Source organism: Haliotis rufescens, unplaced genomic scaffold (genome assembly GCF_023055435.1).
Source record: "Haliotis rufescens isolate VD_foot unplaced genomic scaffold, xgHalRufe1.0.p SCAF_12, whole genome shotgun sequence".
NCBI classification, from domain to species: Eukaryota; Metazoa; Mollusca; class Gastropoda; order Lepetellida; family Haliotidae; genus Haliotis; species Haliotis rufescens.
This window is the reverse complement of record NW_025963802.1, coordinates 22,145,503-22,164,565: the sequence shown is the minus strand read 5'-3', so window position 1 is coordinate 22,164,565 and position 19,063 is coordinate 22,145,503. Positions and strand designations below refer to the sequence as shown.

The 19,063-nt window shown below is 40.2% G+C and overlaps 1 protein-coding gene across 1 annotated transcript in view; it reads right to left on the bottom strand.

Annotated features, from left to right (window-relative positions):
* Nucleotides 1-669: 669 nt before the first annotated feature.
* LOC125378231 (QRFP-like peptide receptor) overlaps nt 670-19,063 on the bottom strand; it is a 38,294-nt gene continuing 19,900 nt past the window's right edge. Inside the window, exon 2 of the mRNA XM_048393437.1 lies at nt 670-4,687. Coding sequence (XP_048249394.1) covers nt 3,909-4,687 — 779 coding nt within the window. The 3' untranslated portion in view covers nt 670-3,908. The remainder of the gene's footprint in view (nt 4,688-19,063) is intronic.

The window sequence follows — 19,063 nt, the reverse complement described above, 5'->3', positions numbered from 1 at the left end:
AAAAGTTTGTTGGAAAAATATATTCGTTTAGTATTCTTAAACAATTTTTACAACCTGTCACCCCTACAATGGGAAATGGCACATTCGATTTTTAAGAAATGACTTGTCTCGCTGATTTCCAAGAAACGCAGGTTGCGATGAAATTAAAACATGTATCTCTGGACTAAGTTTGGAGGGTTATTTGTCAACTTCTTTTTGAACACTTATTATGAATTAGCCAAGACTATGGGTATTTTAATGTTGAACTTTATATTTGTTACAAATGAAAGAACTTGTGACCCCTTTTAGGAATGCTCTAAGATGGCGAACCTATGTACCCTGTGTAGTTACGGGTTGCAAGAGAGCACCGTTTTCAAAGCGCTGTTGCCGTCATGGTAGATTGGCGATAAACCTACTCTGTTTTGATGTAGTCCCATTGTAGAGTGGATACCTCTTATTTATCTAAAGCGCTCGGTACCAAATTAAAATAAGAGGTAACTACTCCACAGTGGGACTACATCAAATTTCCAAACACAGTAGGTCTATCTCCTAAATGGCATCTTCAACAGGTGAGTTACAAAACGAAATTCTTGAGCATTTTTACACCACGACCGCAAGTTGTAAGAGGTATGTAAGATAGCCAAGACACGAGGAAAGATGGATGCATAAAGTAATACGTACCACGTGAGAAGTAGATTATATAGCTATTTATTATTTATTTACATTTAATAAACCAGAAAACAAATTCAACAAGTTACAAAAGGCAGGAATAGGTTATAAGCTTTATTGTTACCAAAGGTATTTAAAGAAGGGAGAGTAAAGGGAATGCACAGCGTGTTTTAATACGCCCAGCATATAAAACCGTGACCATTCGCTTTTATGTGATACACGAAAGTCGTAGTAATTGTCTGTGTGGTAGTAGAGACTGTGAGACTGCCGTCTCACGGTGGGCAGAGCACTTTGGTATTCATAGCAGCCTTGGGTGGATAAAAAGGATAACCTTTCCCTTTGTAATGTGAGAATCCTTTTTACGACAAGGCAACGCCACAAAAAAACCACAGTATTACTTTGGGTTGGTCTGCAGTTACCTGACATGCACCAGGGACTGTGATGGTCAACAAGGTTGTCAACAGTATTCAACCAAGACCATCATGTATTTCACACAAAAGTCTCCTAGCTATTCCTATCAGGTGTATTGAGATATGCTTAAGATATGTAAGATATTCTCTTTGACATATTAGCCATGTAAAACTACGAACTTGGCGTATCGCCTAGATGTATCACTCCTGCCTTGTATGTTGAAGTTTTGTATGTTTTATGGCATACAAAAAGAACCAGTTTAATTACACATGACACATACATATAGATATGTAAACACAGATAATATACATACAGTATAATAGTATCAGCGGTAACAATGATATATAATATTGAGCAACAGCTTAGATACAATATTGATGAAAACAATGCCCCAGCCAATAATATGCTACACATATACTATTTCCAGAGTATGACCTTGGGCACACCTGCATATTACGTTGCATACATATTACACACTACTGTTCACATTCAGGTTATTACTGAGCTAGGGTTAAACACCACTTTGAACATTATGTCAGTTACATCACGCTGCTCGTAAATATTTATAAAGAACTACCGCTAATGTTACGCAATGTATAAACGTAATCCTGATGAAAAGCAAGCTGTTTATGGCAGGCATAGCTTAATAAAAGTGAATAGTCCGAACAAAACACATTCCGAAAACATCGTCCAAACACGCGAACAACCAACAACTTCTGAAAATAGACTCTACAATGATTATGAAAAGCGATGTAACTTAGGCAACCTATCAACACACAGGATTAGACAGAGGAGTACCCTAACAGCGGGGGTATTAGTCCAAGGCTTGCAGATGGGCAGGAGTTACATGAGAAAGGATGTAAGTTCATCATTGGCAAGTTGAGTGTTGTGAGGTGCGCCTTGATAATGGCCATATCATGAGAGTTGGCATGTGTAATTGGACGTAGAGACTAATATCACAGCTGAAACCTAGCAACCTTGCCTTCTGCCTTCATTTCATCGCCTACTAACTTGAAGTACTAGAAGAATGGTCCTGGACGTGTGATATCATTAACAAGTTAAGATCGGACCATATGCTTTGGTTATTATAATAATCGTAATATCCATGCTTAATCATTCGGTTCGAAGTTGGAAAATACAACAAAATAGAATCAGATCAGTAAATGTATCATCGGCGGTACACACGACAATTTCACTTAACAAGTAATGAAACATATATAGGCTTTACCCTGTTCATTTGTACATGAATTGTTTTGTTAGGACAAGTAGAAATGAGAATGTGGGTGAATTATATACTCATCGCCAAAAGAAACGCGAACCATAGAAACATGTAGAGAAGTATATATGCGTCAAAAAGACATGTTTCCAAAGACAAAACTAACAATAAGTCTAGTGTTACCACAGTGTTATTCTTATCACGATATTCACGTGATTTCCAAACTTTACACACTAATCCTGCACAAGATAAATGGTGCATGTCGAGTCATTGATCTGTGACGTCATATGTGATGCGTTCATGAGCGTTCGTTCACACAACATAACAGTATATTCGTTTGTGCATCGATCCATTCTAATGTCTCTTGAATATGAGTAGTTCTTCATATATTAACCAACATGTATGGTATTTGCGTTTCTTTTCTCGGTGAGTATGTAAGATGAGTGTGAAGTGTCAGTCCCGTGGACGTGTATATAAAAAGTAAGATAATGTAATGAGGAGAGTGAAGGGTCAGGCCCTTGGACGTATATATAAAAAGTAAGATAATGTAATGAGGAGAGTGAAGGGTCACTAGTCCCGTGGACGTGCATATAAAAGGTAAGATACTGTAATAAGGAGAGTGAAGGGTCACTAGTCCCGTGGACGTGCATATAAAAGGTAAGATAATGTAATGAGGAGAGTGAAGGGTCAGTCCCGTGGACGTGCATATAAAAGGTAAGATAATGTAATGAGGAGAGTGAAGGGTCAGGCCCGTGGATGTGTATATAAAAAGTAAGATAATGTAATGAGGAGAGTGAAGGGTCAGTCCCGTGGACGTATATATAAAAAGTAAGATAATGTAATGAGGAGAGTGAAGGGTCAGTCCCGTGGACGTGTATATAAAAAGTAAGATAATGTAATGAGGAGAGTGAAGGGTCAGTCCCGTGGACGTGTAAATAAAAAGTAAGATAATGTAATGAGGAGAGTGAAGGGTCAGTCCCGTGGACGTGTAAATAAAAAGTAAGATAATGTAATGAGGAGAGTGAAGGGTCAGTCCCGTGGATGTGCATATAAAAAGTAAGATAATGTAATGAGGAGAGTGAAGGGTCAGTCCCGTGGATGTGCATATAAAAAGTAAGATAATGTAATGAGGAGAGTGAAGGGTCAGGCCCGTGGATGTGTATATAAAAAGTAAGATAATGTAATGAGGAGAGTGAAGGGTCAGTCCCGTGGATGTGCATATAAAACGTAAGATACTGTAATGAGGAGAGTGAAGGACAATGGTACAACGTAACATAACGTTTGTCTCACAACACAACAAACAAAACCACAGCCAAGAAGAATGTCATTGACATTAGATATATTCTGTCTACCCATCTCCAGATCTGTCTCTGCCGACGGATTACGTATCGTGACGAGCATGGGTAAAAGTTCATGTTAATTTGGCTCCACCAAACACGAGAAGAAAAATGTATTTCTTCTTCCAGCAAAGCGTCATAAATACCACATGGTAAGAAATGTCGGATGAACGACAATGTGTGCTATTTGCAACCATGGCTATATGTTTACATTCCAGTAATATTTCGACAGTTTGATATCGACAGGAAATCTTATGGTTCAAATGCAATTGTCAGCCAAGTATAGTTCATCAATTTCACACATAGTCGACTTGGCTCACATCACTTTTCACATAGCTATAGTTCGTCACTGTCGTTCGCCTCATGGCATTGCTCAGATCGTTTTTTGAACCACATACAAGGGCTTTTCTGAAAGAATTTCGAAACTTTTGTGAATAGATGTTGTATATGATTGGGTTACCAGCACTGTTGACGTAGATGAGAAGACGAACGAATGCCATAAGGTTTTGATACTGTTCCACCCCCATGCTTCGTACCTTTTCCAGCGGGGTGAAAATCTGCCAGAGTGCTACAATACGAAACGGAAGCAGACACGAGAAGAAGAGAACAATGATTCCAATCAGCATGCTTACAAGTTGCTTCCTTGAGTTGTTGGACTGAACCTTAGCGCTGTCCTTGACATCCCCACTCATCATGGTATCCTTGACAACCTTGTAGATAATGAACGTGTACAGGAACACGAGCAGGGCCATGGGGACGACAAAGAAACAGCAAAATATGATGACCATGTAAACAGTCTTCCAGTTCTGGTTGATAGGAGTGATGCATATCGAGACGTATTCTTGGTAGATGAAATGGTATTCCTCAGTTGTGTGAGCCATGACGAGGAAGGGTGAAGTGACGGCGAGGACCACGATCCAGATGACAACCATGATTAGCATGGCCTTGGACTTGCTGCCAGAAGAGTAAGTGCGGAGTGGGTGAGCAACAGCAAAAAATCGTCCGAGGCTGACGGCCAGAATAATCATTATAGAGGCATGCGTCACGAAGTTTTCAAGGAAGCTCACAAGTCTGCCTGAAAGTAGAAAAGATGCTTCAAGTTTAGATAGTCCTAATACAGTACACAATAATCACAACACGGACAAGTAGCGAGCCTTGGCGAGGTAAATACATAGTGTTTCCTCCTAACCAGGATATTTACCATCCCCAGATACGCAAACGTGAAAACCTTTTTATCATATAATGTCATTCTTCAATTCTGTGCACGAAATGTCTTTCCATCTCTCACAAACATTACCTAAACAATGCAAGTTTTCCTGGAATGTGCGCATTAATATAATATTACGTAAGTGGGTATAAGTTATGTGTCAGTCGGACTGAAACTGAAACCTGTTTCTTATACAGTGGCGTAACTGCATATATGCAAAACAACCATTGCCTACACAGATTGTTTTAACTTGCCTTTCGCGGCAATCCATCAATCTGTCCGATAGAGTAACCGTCCTTTATCAAAGGGAAGTTACTCTAACCCTAGTCTATGAGACGTTACGGCCACAGTCAAACGTTGTTGATAGTCGGCCTGTCCTGTCATAACATTCCAAAGTGCGTCAGATGTACACACAGCAACAAAACGAAACAACTTAACAATTCGAACATATTTCGGCCAAATCCAACTGTTAATTCGTGTAAAAGGTTCCAAGCCGCAGAGGTGTACAAACACAGCTATGGAATCTGATCCCGTTTGGCTAGTGTCCTCGCAAAATTGGTTCGCAATTTATATCTCCAAAGTTGCCAAAACTTGTAAAATGCCTTTGCTACATCACAATTAGACAATAGTTTCAGTATATTAGACTATTCCTTGATAATGATAGCAGTTGTCTCAGTAGTTTCCATGGTTAAGTCTGACTCGATCGCCGAATGACAAGCTTTATCCTGCCGAGAAACATACCGATTATATGATACATTTATATATCTTGTACACGCTGGAAGAAGTTGGGTGCTGCGGTACGCTACCAACAGCTTGACTGGTGATTGCATATCCATCTTTGATTTCGGTTCATGTCAAGTTTATTATGAAGATTCAGAAACCATGTACTTATGAACCCGAATTCAGAATGTTGTTTTGACACTTTGACTTAGCTTTTCGCCATAGTAAAATAGAAATTCAAAGATTTAAAGAAACAGGATACTTTCCATGGCTAACATGAAATAAAGATCACCACTTTTACTAGAAAACAGGGCAGGTGGCATCAGCAGAGGAGGGTCGGTCTACATCAGCTGGTGCTCCGTCATTATCTCAGAACCACTGTTCTCAATTCTCAATATTAGGAATAGACAAGATGTGTGTATTATGATAACCAACGGATTTATTCCAAAAACAATAGTTGGTATTTAAGATACGAAAACACGTTCATCTGGCAATATTACATGAAGGGTTATTGAGTAGATGAGATACACAGATGTACTTTGGCTAAACGGAGACCGCCATTTGCAACTAAAACTATACCCCGATTTATTATGTACATAAGGACGATACATAGAGTTACTCTGTGCAAATATAGGGGGTATTTACACACAATAGCATGATGCAATGACATACACATACATATAGGTAGTATTAATTACAACACATGTACAATCATCTATTATTGAGCTTGGAATAACCCAGCATTTCCAAAATTCATCATGGACAATTTGAGGTTATGATTGTGTTCATGAACCTTTCGCACAAAGCGTTCAAGTATGTCCTGATACGAATCGTACCGAAATCGGCGTCTTTGTATTGTACATTGTGACCCACTAGACAATATCAAGTATATTTTAACGGGATTGTCGAAGTTATACACCCAGGTTTCCATACACTGCTACAAATTCTAAAAGGCTTCGCTTAAAGATCCAAAGAGCCGATAGTACGTTATCCTACGATAACGTACACTTTTTGAGTTACGTCATAAAGGGCTGACGTCATAATCAAATCACCCCCATGCCCCATGATCTAACGTATTCTTGACAACATTGTCCTGTCAATCAAGATGAAGCATGAATGTCTTACAATGATGCTGAAACGACCGCGAGAAGTAAAAATAGTCACGCAGGTATAAAACAAAATATTATGCCCCATTAATAGTTAAAAATTCTACATTTGAAACGAAATCAAAATTGATGGTTTCTTCCGCGCCCCCTTTCGAAACCGAAATCGGTTTGTTAATATTCTCAGCAGCCCATGAGGGTAAACAGTCTTGAAAAGATTGTGTAACGAACACCCGCGCCACGGGGTTACCACAAATACAAATAAAACCGTGTCAGTGCCACACCACCATGAAAAAGTTATCCGAGGCATTGGTGCCCTTGAAATTATATCTGAGCAATCTTTGAAACATTACATAATCACACTTCTGTTGCTCAGCATGATGCCCTTATCAACATACTGCAGTCAAAGAACAGCAGTGGCTCATGTCTCCGCCAGGTTCGTACCACCCCGACGCAATTTTACATCAAGTTACACCGCCATAAGCCATCGATTCATGTCAGTTGTACGTAACCAACCAACTCGGTAACCACTCATATTCATGGCTTGCAGTTGCTGCAGTTGCTAACATTTGCGACGGAAGACTACCCAACTCATAATAACTGGCGAAACAAAACGCCATAATGCGCTTGTGGAATATTTGGTGACACGTGATGAAAGATGCCATGACGACCTTAACACAAAACAAAATGACTGCGAAGAGATTATTGTAGTTGCTATATGGCAAGCCAGTGGATTAGACATAAAACCGACGACCCTTTACATAGTATTATCTCTCTCGTGTCTCAAGGACAGATCTTACTCAACTTCTTATGCATTTGCGCAAACTAATTCGTTTCGCACGAAATCAACATCTCAGCGTCCGGTTGGCAACATGTCAAACATAATAATGAGCTCACCTCGCCCTTATATATCAACATATACTATCAACACACTCTTCTTCCTAACATGATTTGTTTTCTCTAAATGCCATTCAATACACCTTCTGGTGTCCTGCGTCACATGTATGACATTTTGAAGTCTACATATTATGAATCCAGGTGACAATAATGTCATGACCACACATATTCTAATCGTTGATACTATTCTTTGTAGGATATACGTGTCATGTAAAGACACATTTCAAACGCAAAGAATGTTATAATCAATAGATATAGCGTTACCACACTACAGCTATTTAAACTGAAATAATGTGGTGAAAGATTCTTAACTAAGGAAACAAGTACCTGTGCTTGATATTAAGTTCAATGAAAACAAGGCAAAAAGTGAGCAGGTCTCGCTAATACCCCCAACCTCGACTCCAACATATATATTTCCTAGTTCAAAACATGAAAAAAATCATATTTTTCAGAAACTATACATATCGAAATCAAACTTTGCACTGCAACTCTCCTATTGGTATAGACACTGAACCCTCAATTTGAAAAGAATCCATGAAGTTGTTTTCAAGCTATAGGTGGCACAAATGTTGAAAAAGCTAAAAAATGGAAACTGTTCCCAAATTTGAAAACAATTCCATCTTATAGGTCGCACAAATGTTTAAATAAATAGTAAACTTTAAAGTATAAAAATGAACAAAGCTTTCTTTTTTCAGAAAATCTGAATATTGAAATCAATATTCGCACTGCACCTCTCCTATTGATATAGAAAGTGTTCACCAAGTTAGAAGAGAATCTGCAGACGTTTTCAAGTTATAGGTCGATACCAAAAACGTCCTCGGAAGGACGGAAGGAAATCCTTGATGCAACTATATACCCCCGCCCTTTTTTAGGACGGGGGTATAATAAACCGTATTCTGAAATTACAATTTATTCCTCATTACATATTCATAAAGATATCTCCTCGACTTTGAAGTCGTGATTCGCAGTTTGAAGATGCATGTTATTGCCCGGCGCACAACTTGGATGTTTGCGTTTCTGTTGGGTGCATGATACTCTTACGCGTGTTTGGGTAATGTGAACAGAACACAGATTTTTAGCTACCAGGTCTTCATAAAAACACTTTCGTTTTACGCCTCGTTTTACGTCACCCTTCTTTTAGAGCGTGTCGCTCTGTGTCCTGTTACCAAGCACTGATTTTGTCAGTGAATTTGTTATGAAAAAAACCATTGATCAGAATGACCAAATATTATGTTCTTATTTTCAATAACTAAATTTTTACACAACTTTCTATGAAGAACAAATTATTACTTCTTTATGTCAGCATATTTTCGCTTGAAACACACACAGTACAAGGACGAAACTAAGGGACGTTGTTCAACATGACAATGAATATACGTTTCATCGAACAGCAGACATTCAGCATTAAAGATACGTGTTCAAATCTGATGTTTACTGGGTCAGTTTGAGAAGTCATGTTGCTGGTAAAAACATTACTACTGGAAACCCAGAAACCTATGATTGTGGGTTCGAATCCCGGTTCGCCCCGATTATGTTTCTAGGTTTGTCAGCACCATACCCGTGCTCGTGGATTTCCCCGAAGTGGTAAACGTCTGAGACCTGCACCACGTCTGACTTTCCTCCCACATTGAGCTGACACGCCGTGATATAACTGGAATACTGTTAAAAGCGGCGTTAAACCCAACTCACTCACTCACTACTACTGGAAACACACAAAACAAAAATTGTCACAATGTCATGCTGGTTAATTTTATTTGGTTATATATCCATTCTATTTCATGAGTAATCAACGGATACAAAAAGTATTTTTAGCTTTTGGATTTTAGAACATTTAAAAAAGGTTTACATTTATCTCGACATATTCTTGTCAAAATTTGAAAGTGGCAAACTGACTTTTGTTACGAAAAGGGAGATAATTTAGGAGAGATCAAGTTATGCTGTCTATCATCTGGCATACGATCCCGCCAAAACGCTCGGTTTCAAATTGAAATAGGACGTATCTAATTTACAGTTAGACTAGGTCACATTTCAAAACATGTCGGTTAATCTCCTAACTGATCTGTTAGTTTAATCAATTAACGCAAGAGAAGCGAGAGAAGCGGAATTTGCGAAAACTGAATTTAGGACAATGTTCAACAAATTTTCTTTTTAACGCCGATTTACTCCCAAATGAGCATGGCCACTCGCCTTTTTAAATCGCGATCCTCGAAAGGAGTAATTGTAAATAAGACCTAGAAAAATCTTATTATTTTCATTATCATGTCTGGATGGAATATGTCCTGAAATTTTGCTGTCAAAATTAAAGAAAGAAATTGTTCTATAGACAGTGTACATTCACATTTTAAATCCTTCCCTCATTATCGAAAGGCTATGATGTTTTGTACTTCTGTCAGCACAGATTCGGATAGAACTTAACTTTTTAGGCTATCAACTCGATAGTTACGTGGATCGCTATCGCGATTAACAACAGTTCTGACATACAATCTGTGATGCTTTCTCTGTGTTTTCGAAGGGCGGCAATTTGAATCGCACAGATTACAAAATGAACTATCAATGTTTGATTCACACAACTTTGAAACGCAAAGTTAACCCAGAAATGGGTACGTACAGAACTAAATTGTGAAATCAATAAATAACCACACAAGAGCAAAGAACAATTAACAAATTATATTGACATACACACGACAAGGTTTACAATCATAAAAGGCAATACAAGGGGTCAAAATATGTGTTGCAGCAGTAATATACAATATCAGGTCCACTTATAAAAGTCGGTGCAGCCACGCATGTCCAGCAGTTATCACAACTGGAGGACTTAAATGAGCAACGTGTTTCGTTCTTGAATCCAGGAATGGAAACAGGCAGTCTAAAAATCTGTCTTTTCCTATAAGTATCCCGTCCGCACCGGGCAAGTTGATAAGAATCGTCCTCGTCTCGCTCTTATATTGGTATGACCAGCCTTCCAGAGTCTTCTACATTGAAGCAACTGGAATACTGTCGTCCGACGGTTAAGAAGGCAGTAGATGAGCTCCTCACAGATAAGCTCTCCTTGAAGGAGGGTACAGAAGTTATCAAGCGCTGGGACGGAGTTTGAGCTATGAACTACCATGGGAGATCACTCTAAATCAAGGTCACTGCCAAATAACACATTATACAAGCGCCTCAATCAAATTTCTATTTATTATCATCTGAAATAAAGTAACAATATACTCTGCCACATGTAATTCATTTTCCCGAGTATATTCAGGGATCCGGACAGCAATGCCCTAAGTTGTCTGGGCCAATTGTAAATTTTATTTTTAGCTTACAATTAGACGCCGGTCAGCTGTGACTGAAATTCTTTTGACAAAAATCGGATGTGACATGACGGTCGCTGAATCGAAGGATTACAAAGTCTAAATAAAGGATATCCTGGCGGTGCACTCAATAGCAGCAGAAACACTCCACGTCGTCCAGTGAATCGAGACGACGAGTTTCTCGGAATATTCGCGGTATTCTTATCAACCTATCCTCGATCATCATCATATCATCTCCCCCATCTTCATTATTAAATATATCTATGGAAAGCATACTGCTTTATTGGATGAAGATGATAAATAATCTTACGCCCGATATGGAGCTATCTTAAGATTAATGAAATTCTTACAATATCTTAGGTTTACGTAGGTTCATAGGCTGGCACTGGTAAATCGGTTTTGATAAGGGAAACACACTCTCGCCTACAAAGTAAAGAGTATCCGTGGTGGCAAGTACTGGCGTTGCTTCCACTCAATTTCCTAATGCAACAAACCTTCAGAAAATGTCACCCCAGAATGCCCAGAATATTAGACACATCTGAGTGCTCAGAATGGCGGGCCTGAATGTCAAATGCTCATAATTGTGAGCAGGTAATGTTTTCATTATCATTTCGTCGGATGTTGAAAGTTAAGACTTTTCGTTTAGTAAAAGAAAGTTCGTGACATTCTGTTTTCAATAATTACGTTTGTGTAATCATAACCTTTATAAAAAAGTATGTTTACAATCATCTAATGTGTTCATCTGTTCCTGAGTGCGACTGCAGGCTTATTAGACAAATAGGGATCTCTTTTGGAGGTGTACGTGGGTGGTTTCAAATCCCACCTCTGCCTAGGATGACAAAGACACTGGAAAGCTGATGGGAAACATCTTTTCTGTGGTATTTTCTGATGGATGCCTCTGTTATTGTCCTTCACCTTTATTAACACAGATGGTTTTTCTCCAGTCTTGGAACTCCTCTGCCCCACACTGTCCACAGATGGGAAAGCAACTTAAACATGTCTCCCGAAAGCTGTCAATCGTTAAATGAGTTACCGAAGTTGTAACTATATGATAATATTTTTATGATGATAGTTGTATTTGGTTCAGTTCTTTGTAATTTTGGTGCAATTTGTAATGAACTGGTCAAGTCACATTAACATTACAATTATGTTTCTGACAGTTCCTTCAAAACAATTAAAGTAATTGACACGAAAAAGTACCATAATATTTATAGCTATGTTAATTCTTGTATGCATGTACGTATGTATGGTATGTAAGGTTTCAGACAAATATACTATAAATAAATAGTGAACTAAATGATTGATGAAAATAGTTATGTCCGTTGCAATTACGTATTTTGACGCGTTCCACATGATATCGTGTTCATTGCAGGTGAACAATTGACTTGCAATTGGTGGGGCAGGATACCCTCTTCTTTTCACGAAGACCTGGTATCATCAATGTGTGATAGTGATTCATAAACTGCTCATGATATAGTCGGAATCTAACAATCGACTCTGCTTTTAGCAGATATTTTCTCATGAAAATGGAAAGAGTTTAGTCGCTTTTATTAACTTGCTGCCACGTTATCTTCATGTATTGTGACACTCACTACGTGCGTTTGGTATGGTTCGAGCAGCCACCAATCAGAGTGCTCGACGACATTGAGCGCGGAAATTGTGTTTACTTCTGTTATCCATAGCTTTGTTTGAGCCAATAACTCAAACGGTCACGTTCGAGAAACTTGAATATACTAAATATAGGCAATGAATTGAAAAAGGTAGGTTTGTTAAATACAGTGCCAAGGTGGAGGAAGATGAGGAGGCAGTGTGAACAAGACATACGTCAATTTCAAATAATTTAAACAATGCAGCAGATTCCACTTCACCCAATATGGCGATATGTATTCCACTCCAAAATTGCCGTCGATCACCACTTTAAAAGGTTATACGTCAGATTGTGTGCATCTGTTGAAATAGCCAAAGACAATATTGCGTGAAGACAGGAACAAAAGTCTGTTGTCATGTGCCACGCAATGCCAACAAACAACATGTGACCAATGATTAGTCAGTCCCCCCGTCAAAATGAGAGTATCTGACCAAGGCTAAAACGTAAACAAATCACGGAAATAAATTCATTGTCCTAAAGACAACTGTCAGAAGCGCGTATGTGATCCACGTGATGCGATCACATCCTGGCACCGTTGTCTTATGCCCCCATAACTGTCTGGATGGTTGCAAGGGAAGAGTGGTCCACTCTTCAGTAAGAGTATTGCCGAGTTCCTATAGAGATGCCGCAAGGACAGGGTATCATGAGAGGGCAATCTTCAGCTCGTTCCACATGTGATTGATAGGGTTGAGGTCTGGTGACCGGGCTGGACACTCTATGCGGACAATGTTTCCTTTCCAAATATGCATCAACGACCCTGATACGATGAGTTCGTGCACCAGCATACGGTCTCGCGCACGCACCCAGCTTGTCAGCAGATGTAGCGTAAACCTGTCATCGTTCCCCGCTGTAGTACATTGTGATCTGTTCTTTTAGCTCTGCTGATCCCACCCCAAATCACGATTGAGCCTCCACCATAGCGGTCATGTTCGGCTACGTTGAGATCCTGAAATCTTTCCCTTTGTCTACGCCACACACGGACACGACGATCTTTTAAATCTAGACATTATCTCGATTCAACAAGTACTGGAGCCCAGTCCTGGTCTGTCCAATTGACGTGATCTTCAGCCCAATCCAAACATGCCTGCCTGTGATATCGGGTCAGCAGGATCTGAATGCATGCCCTCCGTGACCGGAGACCAGCCTCACTGAGACGATTACGCACTCTCTGAGTAGAAGCGTTAACGTCATTGACTTTCCGCAGGTCATTTCTGAGTGTGGTAGCAGTCATAAAGTGATGACGTCTTGCTGCAATCAGCAAAAACCTGTCTTCCTGGTGTGTGGTGGAACGTTGTGGACTACATGCATGTCGCTGCGTAGCTGATCCTCGGTCATGTCCATGATAATGACTTTTCTCAGACCCCATTTTACACTAGCCACGTTCATGATAAGATCCTCTCTTACATCCCAATGTACACAAGACATTTCCATCCCAATGACATCTCTTACACCCCAGTGTACCCATTTTCCCGAGGCAAGAGAGTTAACTGACTTGGAAAGTCCAGTTTCCACCCTTGCCGAACTGGTCTAGAATTTCTGGCCTCGATTGCAGCACCACCAGAGGCTATTACGAGTCCACACCACCACCCCCTACCCCCTCCCCCGTCTATGTCCCCCTTACTGACCAATTCGATTCCAATTCTTGCCGTCAAAGGCGACTAACGGGATCGGGAAGTTAGGTTTGCTGACTTGGTCGATGCATGTCATCATGTCCCAATTGCGTGGATCGATGCTCATGGATTGTCTGGTCCAGACTCGATTATTTACAGACCACCGACATATAGCTCGAATATTGCTGAGTGCGGCGTTAAACAACCAACAAATAAACCAAACCACCTCTCATGTCATTTGCATTTGCTTCAAGCAATATGGCGGCTCCCAGTCAAGGCCATCTCATCGATGATAACGCTCTTTAACTAATACGGGTTCGATCTCGCGAAGTGCATCATATCACTTGAGCACCTTGATTCAAAACCTGAAAAGATTTGCAAAATATATGTCGACGCCGAGTTGACTATACACATGCTCTGCAAATACTGCAGTCGAACGAATACGGCACGGCAGTTGCCTTGTTGTTTGTGAACGGGATGTCGATATCGTTACGGGTTTTGATTGGACTATGTATAGACTAGTTAGTCGAGCCCAAATATTATTCCACTATTCCAACCTAGTTCGGCAAGGATGGAAACTGGACTTTGAAAGTTAGTTAACTCCATTTCCTCGGAAAGATGACTATGTCCATGATAATGACCTCTCATAGACCCAACTGTACACAAGCCATATCGACGTTAAGTTGCTGTATTTTTTTATTTAAAATGACATCCATTGTTCATGTTAACACGAATTCGCTTTATATTGATAATTCGTTATTTCTCCTATCTCTTCACTCTTCACTTAGACATTTCTTGCTGGAGGACATCTTGTCGTGAAAACAACAGAACCAACACAGTACGCCTATGTAATGTGCACGTACCAAGTCAGCGTGCGAAGGGTCGACTCACAGATGTCTCGAATCTACATTCGTTTGCTAAATACTATCATTAGGAGCCAAAGGGTTAAAAGTCAGTGGCATGAGACAATGTTTTTGTTTCAGGTCGTCAAAAGTAGACACTGACATTCTAGAGGTAGGCCCTTCACTGGCTTCAGCTGTCTTGGATGTTGTCCCTCCAGGCTGACCGACATGGTAATTGCCTGGTGCCGACAACGGGTAATCTATAGTCTGCGACACGTGCTAACGAGGGTGTAGTGAGCGCTGCACTGGCATACGATTCTCTTAAATACTTCCACCCATCAATACATCGATAACCCTGTGAAATCATGACTGACTAATAACACAGTGTACTGAAATGTTACCATGCGTAATTAATTGTAAATATTATGCACGATAATTATAGTTTGCGAATCCGTTTACTTTACTTATTATTGATAAAGGGATATCGATTGTCGAGAGACTCTTCTTTCTATGATTTCCGGTTTCCTTGAACTTATGTCTTAAAGTTAAGAAAGGTGGAGAAAGTCACCGAAATTAAGTGCCCTGCTATTCATATTTACCGTTTCTCGCTTGTTTACAGATGTCTATTGGCAGTGCCCGATCCGAGGATGTGGGTATGATCTCTGGAGTGAGCGGTGCGTGATGTTAGGAAGTGGTTAAAGTACACCATTAAGTTTGAATGAAATTGGGAGTAACGGGACATGTATATAAAAAGATGGTATAAGGAAACACTACTCAGTGGAAATCAGTATATATTCTATCCCCATTTAGCAGGGGTAGCCTTGTGGGTATAGCATTGTTTCGTCACACCAGACCAAAATGGTTGCAATGTGTAAAGCATATTGTTCGTGTCCTCCATTGTGTAATGTACTTTAAACCAGGCTGGCTTTTACATCGGTGCTTGTTTTATATTTGATGATTTCATCTAAGTAAATCCATATTATAAATTATAACTTTATGAATTAACTATTGTAATTAACTTTATTTAATATAAAAACGTTTATTACAAGAGAGTGTGAACATCATTGTGGTAAAATACAACATGAGAAACTCTTATTCTGTATCCGAATGTTGATGTTCAGAAAGTCTAGCTGGCCACCAATATTGTCCTGTCCAACCTCCGTATACACTACAGCAGCTGCATACAACGTTAACCGTGTAGAGCAAACCTAACAGAAACAGAAACAAACAGAATCACGGGAGTCACCTTGATAACAAATTCTTGCCCAGAAGACACTCTATTTTCGATATTCATGAAATAAGCCAAGAGCGAAATCTTCACAAGAAAGCCCACTGGTGTGCCCTTTGACGTTTTATCTTAAGGATACGTAACAAATTGGAAAATACACTCGTCTTTACAGGTTGAATGAGATAGAGACACGTTGTCCCTGCAGGCGGCCGACGGAGTCCATGATATAAATGATCCCAGGAGATGATGGGTGACATTAGGGGTGTTCCGTCCTGCTTGTTGTTTGTGCTGTTAATATCCACGCTCTTACAGCTTCATTAACCTTGCTCACAAATAATCTTTGAGACTTTGGTCGTAAGCTCCTCCCCATCTATCACATGTTGCGGACACAAATGGGATTAGGATGGGGAAATGTTAGCTTGGTTCCCGCAGCACTAGTGACTGGAAGAATATTGAATACATGGCATCTTTCAGTCTGTGCATTGTGCATAGTGTGCAGCATGGAAACTAAAACGGTAGCATGCGATTGCTGGCACGGTAATGCAAGGTTACTGGAAACAGGAAAGAGTCATAAAGGGATCTACAAGAGTCGTCATTGGTCGGGTTTAACTATACCTGTGAATACATGATAGATATGTTCATGATTGTAACAGAATGTTTACTGAAAACCACTAAACTAAAACCGCTTACTGTGTAATCATATCAGTCGCGAGTGCTTCCCATATTGCATTCCTGGAGCTTCTGATGCCGGGGGTGTATGAGCAGAACCACGAGAGGTGATGTACTCACATCAACACCACAGTGTGTCCATGCATTCACATCCCATTGATACTAACTGGCAATGTGGATACATGTTTGTACTATGCAATTAGTCATTGTAATAAGAATTGTAATTGCCAATAGTGTTGTTAATCGTTGTGCCTGTGTTGAGCTTAAAGTTGTCCTCAGCACATGACTACAAAAGGGTTCTATGATTCTGACAGTTAATTGCGAACAACAGTCAAGAAAAGAACAACATATTATGTTGGCACATCTATTTATCGCAGTCCATGTATTTATGGCCGAAACAGCTGGACAGGAACGTGGCAATTAATGTTCTCATACTTGTGAACCAGGCCTCGTTCACTAGTGTGTTTTCGAGCTGACATTGAATGTATATATGAAATGACCTGCGTGCGAGTGTGAGATGCATTTACCGATGTAAACTGGATTACAGAAGCGTACCTGGCTATTCATTCGTCAAACATGTTGCACCTTCAGGTATTCTTGTAAACAATACAGAACAAGTGAAACACACGTCTAAGGCGCCGCATTTCGCTGTGCAGAGTTGCGTCCCTTGGGCACACAAGAAGTCTGATTGTGGGTTCGAATCAAAGTCCGCGCCGATTAGGTGTTTAGGTTTGTCAGCACCATGTCCGTGCTCATGGGTTTCATCAACGTGGCAAACGTCTGAGACTTGCGTCGCTTTGCGCTGTCCTGACACGCTGTGATATAACTGGAATACTGTTAAAAGCGGCGCTAAACCCAACTCACTCACTCACCCACCATTAACTTTAGTAACATTTCCACAGTGAATAAATGTCTGCTTGGGGCTTTATTAGTGCCAAGCTTGCAATGGTTAATTGAGTGTCCGACTCAATATTCAACGACTGTATGTGACATATCGGCATTCAGCTCAGGCAGAAAACAGCATTAACCAACTGAAGCAGTAACGAAATAGAGCACCACCGTAATTAACAAAGATCTAGTCTCCGCTACAGTGATTTCTGTATTGGCATGCACTTCGCGAGATCAATCAGTGTCTGTGTGTAATCTAGTTGTCCTCCCGTTGTTTGACGAGATATTTATTTACTGACCAGAGTTGTTGAGAGGCCGCACAGTATGACAATAGTCCAGTTACTTGCTCATGACATGACGCGACAGGAGTGTGTACTGAGGGCTTGCCGGCTGCTAATGTAGACGTCCATGTGTAATCTATGCCGGCAAACGGTTGGATAGATTTAGTACTCACAATAGCATATTACAATATTATGATTGTCATCCATAGATCTCATAGGCTGTCTGTAGTCCACTATGCAAAATATTAATCCCCACACCATGCCTGTAAAATGATATTTTTATCATATACGTCGTAATACTCTGTGTGAGGCGTTCTCCGGGGGAGAGGCGACATGTTCGCCCATGTGTAGTATTTGTCAACATGCAATACATTCCAGGAATCGCTACTCAAAAGAACTTTCCTTTCTGGGGTGAGGTGAAATGGGGCTTAACGTCGCCTCCAAAGTTCCTGTTATTCTTTATCTCAGTCTGCTTTCTTCAATAGAAATGGTCGAGGTGAGTCAGTTCAGCTTATTAACACAATGAGAACTAATCAGAGACTTGAGCTTCTCTGACATGTCTGACACTGGCAGATATTACACAACATAGACAACCCAGAAGGAGCGAGACTTCAGCTGGAACCTAAAAGTGAATAATTAGTTATGTGATCTGAAGAGAGAGCTTGTTCCAGAGGTAGTGTCCTACTCTTTTAAAAGAGCGATCACCATTCTTTTTGTGCGTGTCGATGGCACTTGATCTGAGCGACCGAGATGGTTGGCGACGTTGAAGCAGAGAGGCGCGATACACAGGAGCTTGACATTTAGACATTTGAAGACAAGGACCAGAATTATGTAATGTATCCGGTATTGTGTAGGCAACCAGGTTCCAGGTGGAACTGGAGTGACATGGCCGTAATATTTCTCTGAGAATTGCTGCTGCTGCGTTCTGGACATTTCGCTTGTTTGTTAAAGAATGCGGCAGGCCGAACAAAAAAAACATGCTGTAATCTTTTCGAGATGTTATATAGAACTGAACCAGTGAGGAAGCTGCATGTTCATCTTAAGTACGTCCTGATCAGATCT